The sequence below is a fragment of the Pelophylax lessonae genome (genome assembly GCF_965119305.1).
Source record: "Pelophylax lessonae genome assembly, chromosome: 13".
Classification (NCBI taxonomy): domain Eukaryota; kingdom Metazoa; phylum Chordata; class Amphibia; order Anura; family Ranidae; genus Pelophylax; species Pelophylax lessonae.
Window position 1 is genome coordinate 171962847 of NC_138780.1, and position 16151 is coordinate 171978997.

Genomic DNA, 16151 nt, shown 5'->3' on the forward strand with positions numbered 1-16151 from the left:
CTGCAGCCCGTTCCCACCTCCTCTCTCTCCAGATTGGCTGGCTGACTTTATACAAGAGAAATGGATGCACACCAAGCGATGGCTCACGATGAAAGGCTTTATTGAACAAGGATGCAAGGTACAGCAAAATGAATGGTAGACATGTTTCACACGACTCAGAGCGTCAACAAGCATGCTGTGAGTCATGTGAAACATGTCTACCATTCATTTTGCTGTACCTTGCATCCTTGTTCAATAAAGCCTTTCATCGTGAGCCATCGCTTGGTGTGCGGCCATTTCTCTTGTATTCTGTTTGCAATGGCGATCTGAGGTCCTGCACCCATGGCTGACTGTGAAGTTTCAACTGCCTGAGCGGTGTACATCTTTTTCTCTGTGTCTTGGCTGACTGACTTTGACAGCAGTGGGAGCCAAGGCGCCCCTGCTGTGACTCAGCCAATCAGGAGGGAGAGTCTCGGTCGGCCAAGGTACTCGTAGACCTCCCTGGAAAGAGATGGGGCTCAGGTAGGTATTGAGGGGGGGGGGTGATCGAGAAGCTGCTGCACACAGAATATTTTCTATCTTAATGCATAGAATGCATCAAGATGAAAAACCTTCTGACTTTTCAACTCTTTTAAACCCATTGAGAACTTGTGGTCAATCCTCAAGAGACGGGTGAACAAAAAACCCCCACAAATTGTAACAAACTCCAAGCATTGATGCAAGAATGGGCTGCCATTAGTCAGGATGTGGCCCAGAAGTTGATTGACAGCATGCCAGGGCAAACTGCAGAGGTCTTGAAAAAGAAGGGTCAGCACTGCAAATATGGACTCTTTGCATAAACTTAATGTAATTGTCAATAAAAGCCTTGATGAGTGGAAGTTCCACTTTTGAGTGGAACTCCGTTTTAAGTAGGGCTGAACGATAGTCGATATGATATCGACTATCTTTCTGCGGTCGTGGGCGATATCGCCGAAGTCACGATATTTAGTATAGGCAGGGAGAAGTCGGGACTCGGCGGGGGGGGGGGACGACGACTCACAGTGATTACATCCGTCCCACACATTCAGCAGCGCGCCGTGAGCAGCTGCACAGCTAACCAATCACGAGTGCCTGCACACCCGATTGGTTTGATGTGCCGCTACTCACGGCGTGATTGGTTCGCTGTGCCATTGAAGAAAACTAGCTGCAGGGAAGAGACAGAACGTGTGGGCTGCAAGGAAGTCGAGTGAGTCACTGTATGGCTGTGTTCTTCTACCGGCTCCTAGTCCTCCTACCACCACTGTGAGTCCTGAGAGTGAGAGACTGATTCCACACAATTCCACACTATCACAGAGTATACCATTATTAACCCTGGCCTGCAATTACAATCAGAAGGCTGTGCTGCTGCTGCTGCCTGCATGCCCTGCTGCAATATGATTTCCATCCATTCCCAGCATCCTTCCCTACAGGGTCAGTAACATTAACCCTGGCTGTCTCAGACTCCCAGTGCAGTATATATACAATCTGAAGAAGGGCTGCTGCAAAACTCATCCCATCCCTACAGTAACATTAACCCTGGCTGTCCCTTGTACAATCAGAAGGCTGCACTACTTCCCTACCCTACAGTAACATTACCCCTGTAATGTATATGGTACAAGGCTGCAGTGTGCACTGAATCCCTACAGTAACATTAACCCTGTACCTGTCTCTCAATATCGCAATATATATAGTTGAAAAGAAAAATATCGCAATATATTTTTTTTCCAATATCGTGCAGGCCTAGATTTAAGCAATGCAAACTTTGCCTGGACCTGCAGTGACTGTTCTCAAAACACAAGGGAATCAAAGACAGAAGTAAAACGTTGGTTCTGCAAAGTTGCTTGGTAAATCTGCATATGTTAAAATAGTATTTAGATCATTAGGCCCATTGGTTAATAAAAATAATAAAAATAAAAGGTAGTGGTAGGTAACAATTTAAAGGCAAAACATTCTTGGCTTTAACCCCATGGTGCTTTCACAAGATTGATGTCTCAGAGCTGTTTAAACACTTCCTGCAAGGAAACCACGAACACGCTGAAGACACAGGATAACGAAACTCTGCACAGCGACACATTAACCATTCACGGGGAAGTGTGCACAACACAGCAGCGCCTACTCACCGGGCTCCAGTTTAATAATCTTCACTGCGGCCAGCTCTCCCGTCTGTAGATTTCTAGCCTGGAAACAAACCCATAATATTCTGGTTACTCAACCAATTCCAGGAAACACACTGAAAATACATTTCTACTCCAGAGACTCACCTGGACAATAAATGGAAAACAGTAATATTTAGAGCAGACCTTTGGGGAAATAAGAAAAAAAAAAAAGCCCAAACACACATCATGCAGCCCATTTAGGCCCCTTTCACACTTGTGCCACTTGTCCTGCGATTTGGGACTGCAAAGTCACATGACCAGTCATTCTCCATGATTTCCAATGAGCGCCATTCAGATCTGTACGACTTCAAAGTAGTCCCTGCACTACTTTTGGCCGATTTTAATGCGTTTTGAGGTCCAAAGACATAGGCATTGCTTCAAGCTATTATTCTATAAAATACCCTCCCCCTCTCATCTTATTTTTAGCCTAAGGGGGAACCCCCCCGGGAACCCCCCCCCCCGCCCCCCCGTAAGAATAAAAGTATTTAAAATTTAAAGACGAATAAAAACAATCTTTCATTAATGTTATTTTATTAATATTACTATTATTATAATATTTATTAGATATAAATTTACATATTATATATGACCCTGAATAAGCTATTGTATTTATTATTTACATACTGTTAATCAAACCTATTTATATATTTAAATTATCAACACTTGTACCTTGTACAATACCATTTATTAGTGTTTATATACACATATACCAAGTGGATCACTAATGAGTTTATTTGAAGCACTTATACACATAGTCTAACCCGCTATTTTTTTTAAATGCACCGCTATTTTTGTACATCATGATCTGTATATTATATATATATATATATATATATATATATATATATATATATATAACGGAATTTTGATACCTTTAATTTTTTGATTATTAAATGCGGGGCATATCGGGTGAATATATCTGGTTAATAACACATCTCGGGCAATCTCACTGTTGAAATTTTACTTGGAATTTTTAACTCTTTAAATATGCTTAATATTGTCTATTTAGTATATGTAAATTTTTGTGGTTTATTTTAGTTTGAATTCATTGTATACAAATTTTGTGGTCTATTTATTATGCCATTTTAACCTATACACTGTGCGGCTGCATATTCACCTATTTAACACAATATAAATTTAACTTATGGGTATATTAGAGGGTGAATCGGCCATTTACAAATGAATCCATACTGTTGGGACACGTCTGCAATTCCTCTTCCTTCCGGTTGCTTAATTACGGGCGGAGATAGGGGCGGAACTTCCACGATTTAATCTCGTATCTCGCTATGCACTCCAAGCTCTGAGGACGTCACCGGAAGTGACGAAACGCGTCAGCTTGGACCGCATAGCGTCGTTGCGTCACGTAGGTGGAACGCAAGCCGGAAGCCAGCTCACCATTCCGCGAGGAGGACGTGCAGCCCGCACAGCTGACCACCAGTGACACTGTACTTCTGTTTTACACTATTTTGAACCCGTTTAATGGGTAATAAACTTTTTGAACTCTAATATACTACACTATTTGGAGCATTCTTTTTCCCTCCCTACCATAGCTGGTTGTTCTCCCTGGAGCCTAAAGGAGCCGTTACCAGCCCATAGGACTACACATAAAGGGAACCCATCTACCCCAGGGGGCTTTTAAGCTCGAATGGTTCTAGTGCCATATGGCATATAGGACCCACTAGATCTGGTAAGTGACCCAACTTATTCATTCACTCGGGACCAGAAATCGCTGACATAGCCAATCAAGCCTGAGCACGTGCACCTTGAATTCTGAAGATTCACTTTCACTAAGGACATGATATCTTTTTGAGCACAAAGTCACCGTTTATTCTGGACTGTTCATTTATTCATTTTTATATTGTTGATTGTGATTTATCTATTTTTTTATTTTATACACTCAAGCACTTTATGGCACCGTTTTAACTATTTATTGGGAATTTTGATGATCTACGTATATTTATTTACTGATATTTTATGATATACCTTTTGATTACTTACTTACATTTATTACAGAAGTTTGGCATGGATAGTGCTATCCATTAGTTATTTAACAGCAAGCGCTGTATTTGGTCTTTTTACAAGACCATTCACCTTTTAGTATTGCTTCAAGTTGCGGCACCAAAATCGCGACAAAATCGCGCAACTGTTAGGTCGCACAAGTGTGAAAGGGGCCTTATGAATTAATATGGAACTGAATATAGAGCAAAAAGTCATTTTTCCACCCCCACCACGCCTGATAAAAAGTGTAACGACTATACAGATCACAGATGTAAACAATTAGGCCTCATGCACAATGTAGGTTATCAAAACGTCAGTAGAAAGCTGTTGAAGGAGTTTTTCAGATTTTTTGCAGTAGCGGTTTTCAGTGTTTTTTAGCTTTATTCAGCTGTAGCTTTTTTTAGCAAAACTATATTTCCACAAAATCTTATGGCTCAAAAACATTGATAAACGCTGAATAGCCGCATTTTTTGGGGCGTTTTTAAGCTTTTATCAGTGTTTTTACAGCTGAAAAAAACACCTCTTAAAACCCACTAATTCTGGGGTTTTTTTCCAGCCAGAAAACACCCCTGCCAAAAACTGCTGCTAAAAGCCTGTGTGTGCATGGGCACATAGGAGAACATGCTGGGAAGTTTACTGGCTGTAGAAAAAAAAAAAAAAAAGTCTGACGCCAAAAATAGCAGCTGTAAAAATGTCCAGTGTGCATGAGGCCTTATATTTTCCCACTACGACAACCTATTTATCTGCAGCTTGTCTACACATATCAGAAGAGTTGCAAGACTGGTTGCAGGAAACAAAAATGGCTGCCGCACAATGCCAACTCTGTCATGCCATGGGTAGGCTGGGGCAGTAAAATATAGAATGGTCTCAATCAGAGGTTTTAATAAAACGGTGGCCATCTGCACACAGACATCGACTACCTGGGAAGTAAGTAGGGTCCAGGTATGGTAGTGAGAAACAAGGAAAAAAGGGAGTAGGGGCACTCTAGGGCAGTGTTTTTCAACCACTGTGTCGCGGCACACTAGTGTGCCGTGAGATATTGCCTGGTGTGCCATGGGAAAAATTCCAATTTCATCCGAAGCGCATGTTAAGGACTATAAATAGCTCCGGTGTCACTGTTACACTGACAGGAGGAGGACAGGAGGAGACATCGCAGTAGATCGCCGATGAGCAGAAGAGCGCCAATGGATCTGGATCTGGAAGAGACATGAGCAGAAGAGCGCTGACTGATGGATCTGGATGGAGACATTCGCAGAAGAGTGCTGGAGTGTGACGGACAGCGGCTACCTTGAGGAGACAAGCGCAGTAAGTACTGAGTGACAGTGAGATACCGCAGTGATGGACAAGTTTTTGAAAAGGAAAGAACTGGACTCTGAACAAAATTCGGAGCCCAAGTATGAGTGGGGATCAAAAGAAAGCAAAGATGGTTAGCTCAAGCAAATTCTCTGGCACAAGGCAATATAGTAAAAGCTATATTTCATTTGGATTTACTTTCACCGGAGATGTAAACAAACCAACTCCACTGTGCGTAAAATTTCTAATGGTGGTGTGCCTCGTGATTTTTTTCATGAAAAAAAAGTGTGCCTTTGCACAAAAAAGATTGAAAAACACTGCTCTAGGGGATGTAATCTACCAAACCTGGGCATAGGGGATTTGAGTGTGCCACATATCCACTAAAGAGGATTTAATAAAATCATATTTTATTTGTACAAAAATTTATGTTTAAATCAATAAAACATACAATCTGATTGTTGATACATATGCACAAAAACATCCAATAACTGGAATATATACAATGTGGTTCACTGACTAACACGTTTCGCTGGTAAAGCTTCTTCAGGATCCAACAGGTATGTACATATCACAAATAAATGCAAAGTATCAAGATATCCATTGCTTAAAATAAACAGACATCTGTGAGGTATAGGGAGGGGTGATATTGCCTTCAAACCCGTTGCATTCGGGGTATAAGAGAAGACATTCTTTGCAGTAAACAGCTGATAGGCGGGAGAAAATACACCCTGCCTGAAATCAAAATCTGATGAGGCCAATGAAAAAATAGATAAAAAGTCTCCAGGATGCCCAAAATCCTCAGATCATCAAAGTGGATAAGAGTACCCGTCCGCAAGCAAGGACAGCTAGGAAGAGAAGTCCCGCCTATATAGACATCCGTCTCACACGTCCCACAGGGGAGAAGTATGTCCAAGGTATGAAGACACAGACACGGTTGACACCGACTACCTATTGTATGAATGTAAATGAGATGAGCAAAAGATGCCTTCAGCTCCTGTTCTCTACCTATCGGGAACGCCTCTGATGCATTTCACCTTTTTGGGGGCTTAAAGTGGATCTTAAACTGCATCTGAGCACCACAAACCAAAAACACTTTTATTTTGAATATTCAAAGCAAACTCCCACATCCATTCATGTCTCCCTGCTTTATTTTGGTGAGAAATTACTTTGGAAAAAAAAACCCTAGCATTTCAGGCCGTGGCCATCTTGAGTAAGGGTAAATGATTCATGTAGCATTTACTTCCTGCCCTTAGCTCAAGTATGCCGAGCTGTCCAAGCCCCTCCTCCCCTCCTGAAGACTCCTGGGATGTATGACAACATTTGCCTAGGCATGAAACCAGAATGCTACATGAATCATTTAATCTTACTCGAGATGGCCACGGCCTGAAATGCTAGGGGGTGTTTTTCAAACCACTTTGAAAAACACCACCTAGCATTTCAGCCCGTGGCCATCTTGAGTAAGGGTAAATGATTCATGTAGCATTTACTTCCTGCCCTTAGCTCAAGTATGCATGCAGGAGCGTACGCTGAGCTGTCCAAGCTCCTCCTCCCCTCCTGAAGACTCCTGGGATGTAGGACATCGTTTGCCTAGGAATGAAACCAGGAAGTAACTGAAGAATTGTAAAAAAAAAAAAAAAAAGTTTAACACAAGTAAATATGATCTACTTTTCTATCTATTTACTAATGCTAGCAGTATGAGGACTAAAAATAATCAATGTTGATAGGGAGAGTGAAGTTCCACTTTAATCATAGAGGCCGCAATGGGAAGTAAGTAATCAATGTGAGGCAGGGCTTAGCTAGCCCTATGCAGGAGCTTGTCTGCTTCTAGCAGTCTGCGGTCTTCAGTGAATACATGAGTGCAGAGCAGTGAAGTGGCTCTTTTTACGCAGACCACACAAAAATGGTAAACAGAAAACTTCCTTTCTCTCAGTCCTTGTTGCACAGTGCAGACAGTCTGAAGAGACTTTCACAACTGAGCCCTCAAAAACGTAATGAGTCTGTGAGAAGGTCTTTGTAATGTAAAAGGGGTGGGGGAAAGGAAACGCATCAGAATGCAGTAAATGTTACGCAATGCAGCAAAAACATGACAATACTGCATATGCATTTTTTAGGAGTTTTGCTACAAAGCAATGTGAAAGTGCCCTAACTGAAGAGGATGATCACCACGTCACCAAGACCCAATCAGATATACTGACATAATGCTCATTCCACAGAAGCAATGGGGGGTCACCATCTTGCATTGATAATGGCCTGAAACATCTGTATGCCAGCTGCATAAAAGGCTCCGACGTTTTCAGCTGTATCTGTGCTATAAACCAGCAGCTTTAGAGTCAGAGAAGGCCATGGGATATATAGGAATGGATCTAATGGGAATGTGAACAAAGCTTTAGTCTATTGGTCAGTTGCTTATGAGGTACAGAAGCCCCAAATGCAGCCTCTGACATCACCAAAGGGCCACACAATGTTCAGCATATGTAACAAAAGAAAAAACTGCCCAGACTGCAGACAAATATAATGGTAGAGAAAATAATGGTTATAGGTAGAGGTGCACCAAATGGAAATTTTAGTGCTGAAACTGAAAATGCAGGATGCACTTGTCTAAAAAAGAAAAGAAAAAAAAAAAAAAATTCTATATACACATTATATATACATATAATATATATACACACACACACACACACACACACAAATATATATATATATATATATATATATATATATATATATATATATATATATAGATAGATAGACACACACATACATACATATATATGTTTGTATAATATTTGACTTTTTAATTATCATGAATTTAAATTAATATGAATTAGTGGCCATTATTGGCACCTTTAGTGGAATAAAAGCTCAAGAAAAATGTAACCCTTTAAATTCTATGTATATTTTTACATTGGTCCGTAGCGCTTCCATTGAGATGTTAGAAATCCTACTAAAAAGACGAAAAACGCATTTCCCTGATGAAATGCATTGAAAACACATCAATAATGCCACAAAATAACAGCGCCATTATCAGGACCTTTTACTCTCATAGGCAAAATGCCAATAACACAATTTTCGGCCGATATATTTAGGCGCATCTCTAGTTATAGGCTGTAGACCAGGGGTTTCAGTTCCGCAACCGCTGGAGGGATGCGCAGTTCCGCAACCGCTGGAGGGATGCGCAGTTCCGCAACCGCTGGAGGGACGCGCAGTTCCGAAAAAGCTGGAGGAACGCGCAGTTCCGGAAAAGCTGGAGGAACGCGCAGTTCCGGAAAAGCTGGAGGAACGCGCAGTTCCGGAAAAGCTGGAGGAACGCGCAGTTCCCGGAAAAGCTGGAGGAACGCGCAGTTCCCGGAAAAGCTGGAGGAACGCGCAGTTCCCGGAAAAGCTGGAGGAACGCGCAGTTCCCGGAAAAGCTGGAAGAACGCGCAGTTCCCGGAAAAGCTGGAAGAACGCGCAGTTCCGGAAAAGCTGGAAGAACGCGCAGTTCCGGAAAAGCTGGAAGAACGCGCAGTTCCGGAAAAGCTGGAGGAACGCGCAGTTCCCGGAAAAGCTGGAGGAACGCGCAGTTCCCGGAAAAGCTGGAGGAACGCGCAGTTCCCGGAAAAGCTGGAGGAACGCGCAGTTCCCGGAAAAGCTGGAGGAACGCGCAGTTCCCGGAAAAGCTGGAGGGATGCGCAGTTCCGGAAAAGCCGGAGGGATGCGTAGTTCCCGGAAAAGCCGGAGGGATGCGCCGTTCCCGGAAAAGCTGGAGGGATGCGCCGTTCCCGGAAAAGCTGGAGGGATGCGCCGTTCCCGGAAAAGCTGGAGGGCCGTAGTTTTGAGACCCCCTGCTGCAGAACATGCCTGCTGGAAAATAAGCATGGATCAGCATTAGCAGTCAATAGCTGCAGCATCGACTTGTGTGTTCTGATGGGGGGGGGTCCCCGCTGTCAGAATATACAGCAGGGTAAGATCCCTCCATGCAACATCTTTTGTGTGGATCGGTCAGTTTTTTTTTTTTTTTTTCAATCTGCTAGTTGAATGAAAAAAAAAAAAAAAAAAAAAACTGTCCAACTTAAGAGAACGTAAAAGAAAAAAAGAAAAATAAGAAAGGATGAGTGCAAATAGAAGAGAAATAATGGGTATGGAGGTGCAAGGGCAAAAACAAGGAAGGAGGGATAGAGATAATGGACACACACCGCAACAAAGCAACCAATATCCTAGCTGAATGTTCTCCAATCCCTAAATGAAACAAGGTTTCTTTTTCCCCCCCTTTCTGCGCTTCTTTCAGCTATGTTAGTTCACGGGTCCATTGCAGGACTAAGTTTTCCAGTAGAGTAATACAAATACAGTAGAGGAACTGATGAGAAGGGGTCACTGAAACCTCAGCTGATGCTTGAAGTGTCCCGGAAGCCCCAGTTGTGTGCCAGAAGTCTCCGGTATTTGGCTGGATCTGGAATCTCAGCTGCTTGTGGATTAGGGCAGGGAACAGGCTGCAAAGGGATCGCAGTAACGCAATATTCCTGGCAACGTCCCACCATCATATCACACAACGGGCAGACATTTCACATGAGGCACACCACATGGAGCTATGCCACTTCCAAACCGAGCCTTACAAATAACGTCCACGTGTAAACAGCAGAAACAATGGCCAGCTAATGGAACTCCAGATAAAAACAAACACAGTGGAAAGACAAGTTTACTGAATTTGTCATGCTGTGCAGCCAGTCTTGTGATACACACATCCGTCATTCTACAAAGCCTAGCAGGTGACAACCCTATTTCCTGGTTCAGCTGTGCAACTTCCTGTGTCACCAGTGAATCCAGGCTGGGCAATGAATCAGCACAATCACCTCTGTGCTATCAGCAGGGTATTGGAATAATCTTCCTACCTGTGCTGTAAGTGAATGTCAACAGAGCTACAATCTTTTGGCAGGTAAAATATAAAAAATATAATACGTAATTCAGCTATTCGCCTGGAGTTTCACTTTAAACTGGGCATGCGGAGTTTGTGGTTTGTGCCAGTAACAATGAAAACAGAGCATCATGTAATCATTGCCTAAGACCTCGGCAATGTCACCACTTCAGAGGCCTGCTACTTTATAGGCTCCTTCCACTACGCAGTCAAAAGACTTCTAACACGCATTGGTACGCTGGTGCTGTGGTACTGAACTAGACTACCTCTGGGGGCGCCCCGGGTTCGATTCATGGCCAATGCACCAAAAAACCTAACACACAGGCTCTGTTCACACCAAAAAAAAATAAAGTGCCTTTTTTCTCAAAGAGGAAGTAAACCCTCCTCAGGAAGTTGTACCTATAGGTAAGCCTATGATAAGGCTTACCTATAGGTACTGTAAATATCTCCTAAACATGTACGGTTTAGGAGATATTTACCTTTAATGCAGCCAGTGACGTCACTGGCGCATGCGCTCTGAAGGAACGGCTGATCGTGCCGTTCCTTCAGAGCCCCGTGCCGTGACCGTCGGCTCCCGCGCGCGTGCGCAGGAGTGACGTCACCGCGGCTCCGGCCAATCAGATGGCCGGATGCCGCGATCCCGGAAGACGGGCGACTAAACATGTCGCTCGTCATACAGGTAAGAGAGCGGCACGGCGGGGGCTCGTTCTAAGGTAAGTATTTCATAATGAGCTAGTATGCGATGCATACTAGCTCATTATGTCTTTCTCTTGCAGGTTGTAAAAGAAAAAAAAAATGTTTTAACGAGTTTACAACCTCTTTAAGTCGTCTTCCAGGACAGCCCATGAGACCTTGGGCTCCTCCTAGCAGGATAGGGAACACGTTACCCCCGCCAGATAAAAGGCGGTCCTATAGTCCTCCCCCCTTGAGTATTAGCGTTTCCTCCGGACAGGGGGTTAACATGTTCCTGGAACCTGGTTCTTTGGGTCTCATGGTCTTTTCTATGGAGACTTAGTAGAGAATCCTATACAGCAGCCATCACTAAATGGTGGCCCATTGGCGGACCGCACAATGCTTTCACCTGGACCGCGAGGCCGCTACCTGTATCCAGTCATTGGTTTGATGGGACCGCGGGTGTCCCAGCAACCAGTGACGTGTGTTCGCCACGCCCCCTCCTTACTGCTGCTCCCGGCCGGTGTCCTGTCAGGCCGTGAGTAGGGGCGTGATGTCACGCGCGCGCCCTGCTCCTGACTGCAGCTCCCATTCAGCCAGGCAGCGAGTTGGGCCCCCCCCCCTGCTCGCGGCTTCTGGCTCGGCTCCTGGCTCCAGGTATGTGGAGCACATTTTTAAGGGGAGAAAGTGTGGTCCCCAATGTAATAGCTGCACTTTAAAAAAAACTCTCATAAGCTTTAACAAGTGAGCAGACTGATGGGCATATTTTGTTGTGCTCAGAGTGCCCCATAAAAATAAAAATGTGCCCATTAGAGTGCCCCTAACATAAAATGCGCCCATCAGCGTGCCCCTTATTTTATGCTAAGGGACACGCTGATGGGCATATTTTATGTTAAGGGGCACTCTAATGGGCATATTTTATGTTACGGGGCACTCTAATGGGCATATTTTATGTTATGGGGCACTTTAATGGGCATATTTTGTTACGGGGCACTCTAATGGGCATATTTTATGTTAAGCGCAACGCTGATTTACTTGTTTTGCCCATCAGAGTGCCCCCTAACATAAAATATGCCCATCAGCGTGCCCCTTATTTTATGTTAAGGGTCATGCTGATGGGCACATTTTATGTTAAGGGGCAATCTAATGGGCATATTTTATGTTAAAAGCAATGCTGATGGACACGTTTTGTTTTGCCCATCATCAGCATGACCCTTAACATAAAATGTGCCTATCAGCGTGCCCCCTAACATAAAATATGCCCATCAGCGTGCCCCTTATTTTATGTTAAGGGTAACGCTGATGGGCATATTTTATATTAAGGGGCACTCTAATGGGCATATTTTATGTTAAGAGCAACGCTGATTTACACGTTTTGTTTTGCCCATCTTTCTGAGTCATAGCACAGACTTCAGATTCGGACCTCGGCCCAAAGAAAATTTTAGCGACCGGACCTTCTTGAATTTTGATTCATTACCCCTGCTATACAGCCTTCTCCTGCCAAATGAGATACAGGTTTGTGGTGGCTGCTCATCAATCGCCTGTCCTCAGTTCCTGGGGACTCCCAAAGGCAGAGGCATGATGGGACTCCCACAGCAGCTGGAAGGCAACAGCTTGAGCAGTGTGAGCACCCATGTGGTAAAGGCAAAAATGTTATTAAAAAAAAAAAACAAACCTGTCATACATCCCTGCTCTGTGCAGTGATTTTGCACAGAGCAGCCCCGATCCCCCTCCTTGGGTCCACCACTGGTGCTCTGGGCCCTCCCCCTTGTCAAGTGCCCCCAAAGTGAGCCTCAAGGGGGGCTGAGGGGGGAGCTGCACACTGAAGATTTTCTACCTTCATGCATGACGGTAAAAAACCTTCAGCCTTTACAACTACTTTAAAAGAAAACAATTCAGAGACACAGAACCTACTTTTTTTTCCATCCCAGCAACCAGTTAAGCGAGGAGTAGAAGGGGGTTCATTTTAATTCTAATGATGTATTAATTACAGAGCTGAATTCATTTCGGTCTTTTATATCTGCCGAGAGTTCAGTTTCAAATATACTTCACAAAAAAGATGATTTTTCCTTTACGGCCCTTTCACAGGGGCGCCCCGGTTGCGCAGACTCTGCTTGGTCAGCTCCAAGACAAAAATATGATGCTGTCGCACCTTTCTCCTGCGCTCAGAGACAAGGCCCCCGTCCAACTTGATAAGAGGTATTTAATCCATGGAGCTCACACTTGGCTTCTCAAATGGCTACGGCCTTGCTGCCCTATAAGACCGGGGTTGTCTGGATACTCTAAAATCAAAAAAACAAACAAAGGGCGCACCGGCCTAGCGCATTATCCTCAATAATAGGCTTTATTAATCACTTTACAACCGCTTGCAGTAGTTATACTGTGGCAGGCAGCAGCTCCCGGGCAAACCGACGTAGCTATACGTCGGTCGCGCGCAGGTGGCTAGGAGACGAGCACGTGCCGCCAGCGGTGCACTCCTGCCCCCACTTGTCAGCGGGGAAGCCGATGCAGCAGGCAGCCTGACACCCGCGATCGTTCCCTGCTGAGAGAGAAGAACGGTTGGCTGTTGTAAACACAGCTGACCGTTCTTCTCCTTGGAATGATCATAGAGCCCATGTGACCCTTCTATATAGGAACACAGGTCTCTATGGTCATTCCACAAGCCAGCCCCCCCCCCCCCCCCCGCCCCCAGTTAGAATTTCTCCCCTAGGCTCACATTTAACCCCTTAATCACCTATACTGTTAACCCCTTCCCTGCCAGTGTCATTATTACAACAACAGTGCATATTTTTAGCACTGATTACTGTAGTAATGTCACTGGTCCCCCCAAAAGTGTGAAAAATGTCAGTCAAGGGTCCGATCTGTCCGCCGCAATGTCACACTTCCGCAAAACGCAAAAAAAAAAAAAAAAATTGCAGATCGCCACCATTACTAGTAAAAAAAAAAAAAAAACACAACAACAACAACAACAACAAATGACATAAATCTTTCCCGTAGTGAGTAGACCCAATAACTTTTGCGCAAACCAATCAAAATACGCTTATTGTGATTTTTTTTACCAAAAATATGTAGCAGAAAACAAATTGGCCTAAAATGTTAAAAAATTTTGATTACATTTTTTTGGGGAATGTTTATTGCAAAATGTAAAAAATATTTTTTTTTTTTTTTTTTTTTTTTTAGAATTGTCGCTCTTTTTTGTTTATAGCGCAAAAAAAAAAAAAAATAATAAATAAAAAAAAAAAAAAATAATAAATAAAAAAAAAAAAAAATCGCACAGGTGATCAAATAACACCAAAATAAAGCTCTATTTGTGGGGAAAAAGGACATTAATTTTATTTAGGTACAGCATTGCACGACCTCGGAATTGTCTATTAAAGTAACGCAGTGCCGAATCGCATAATATTGCCTGGTCAGGAAGGGGCCAAATCCTTCTGGTCCAGAAGTGGTTAATTAAAAGTGTATATACTGACAAACAAATGTTTAGAAAAGCAGATGCGATCCGAACAACTGGAACAATCTGTAACCAATGCAATAGAGGACAGCTAACACGTTTCGAGGCTTAGCCCCTCTTCAGAGCCAACCGGCAATGTCTAGATGACTTATTAATATAGCAGGTAATCCATACCACCTAGGTGTGTATTTGTTTGCTCAGCGGGGGATCTCTCTGCTCCTGTCCGCTCCGCAGTGCACAGCGGACACAAACCCAGTCCCGCTCTCCTCTATGGGGGGAATCGGATGGAAACGGATCGACTGTTCTTTCCATCCAATCCGCTATACAGTAGAGCTGCACGATTCTGGCCAAAATGAGAATCACGATTTTTTAGCTTGGAATAAAGATCACGATTCTCTGTGTAACAAAAAAAAAATTGGGATAACTTTACTGTTACGTTTTTTTTTTTATTCATTAAAGACTGCTGCGCAAATACAGTGTGACAAAATATTAAAACAATCGCCATTTTATTCTGTAGGGTCTCTAATAAAAAAATATATAAAATGTTTGGGGGTTCTAAGTACTTTTCTAGCAAAAAAAAAAAATTATTTTAACTTGCAAGCAACAAGTGTCAGAAAAAGGTCTAGTTTTAAGAGGTTAAAGCGTTCCGGGCAGAGAAACTATTTTTTTCTGAACATACCCCCGGGACAGTCAGGGCTAGCACATTCCACAATGGCTAGCCTCTGATCTGTCCCGGTTCGCACTTACCTTTTAGAAGAAATACTTACTTAGAAATTTTCCTCCACAGCGTTGTTGTGGGCAGCTGAAGCCGGCGCGGTCCTCTTCTCTGTCTTCTTCCGCGTCTTCGTGTCCCAGAATGCACTGCACCGGCCCCTCTCGTCACTTTTGGTGCGGTGCCACATTCCTAAACATGCATGCCCAGAAGCTGTTTAGCAGGGGAATGCGGCGTCGCCCGGAAATGACGAGCGGGGCCGGTGCCGTCGCATTGATTCCTGGGAGCTATGACGTTTAGCTCCCAGGAATCATCGCGAGGCAGGAAGTGACGGGGTGAGCCGCGGCGCTGGAGGAGGAAGCTGTCATAGGTGAGTATTTACGATCTTCAATAAAAAGGTGAGTAAACAAAAAAAAAAAATAACTATCCAATTCCTTTTCAGGTGAGCTGTACCTAGCGGAGGGGCACAAAAAAAAAAAAATCTTTTTTGTGCCCGGAACTCCGCTTTAAACTTCCTTTCTCCCTGGCAGAGGGAAGGAAAAGATACAATGTAATCATTTTGTTTATAGTTCCTGGGAGACTTAATGCTGATAGGCGTTTGCCGGAGGCTTTTTTTTTTTTTCACAGCTGTTCTCTCTGCTTCCTCACAGCTATGCAAAGAATCGAGCATATGTCAGGTTTAGATTGTCAGGGGGGGTGAATCGAGATCGTGATTTTCAAACGATTAATCGTGCAGCTCTACTATACAGATGGAAAATAGGACCACCATCCGTCTGAATTTTGCAGAATCCTTTCGCAGCAGAGGTCACCGCTGACATCTGCGGCTCCATAGGGGTGAACGGAGGGTCTGATCAGGTCTGCCTGAAAAACGGACAGGCGAGCCTGATTGGACAGCTCATGTGAAAAGGGACCTTAGGACAACAGTTTACGTTTATCTCAGAATTCTGAATTCTATTTAGCCAGCTCACATGACTGACAGCC

At 43.7% G+C, this 16151-nt stretch overlaps 1 protein-coding gene across 2 annotated transcripts in view; it reads right to left on the reverse strand.

Annotated features, from left to right (window-relative positions):
* The window catches only part of MAP4K5 (mitogen-activated protein kinase kinase kinase kinase 5), a 217084-nt gene that overhangs the window by 129233 nt on the left and 71700 nt on the right, over window positions 1–16151 (reverse strand). For both annotated transcript variants that reach the window (XM_082242653.1, XM_082242652.1), the window contains exon 2: window positions 2118–2175. In XM_082242653.1, coding sequence (XP_082098779.1) covers window positions 2118–2175 — 58 coding nt within the window. The remainder of the gene's footprint in view (window positions 1–2117; window positions 2176–16151) is intronic.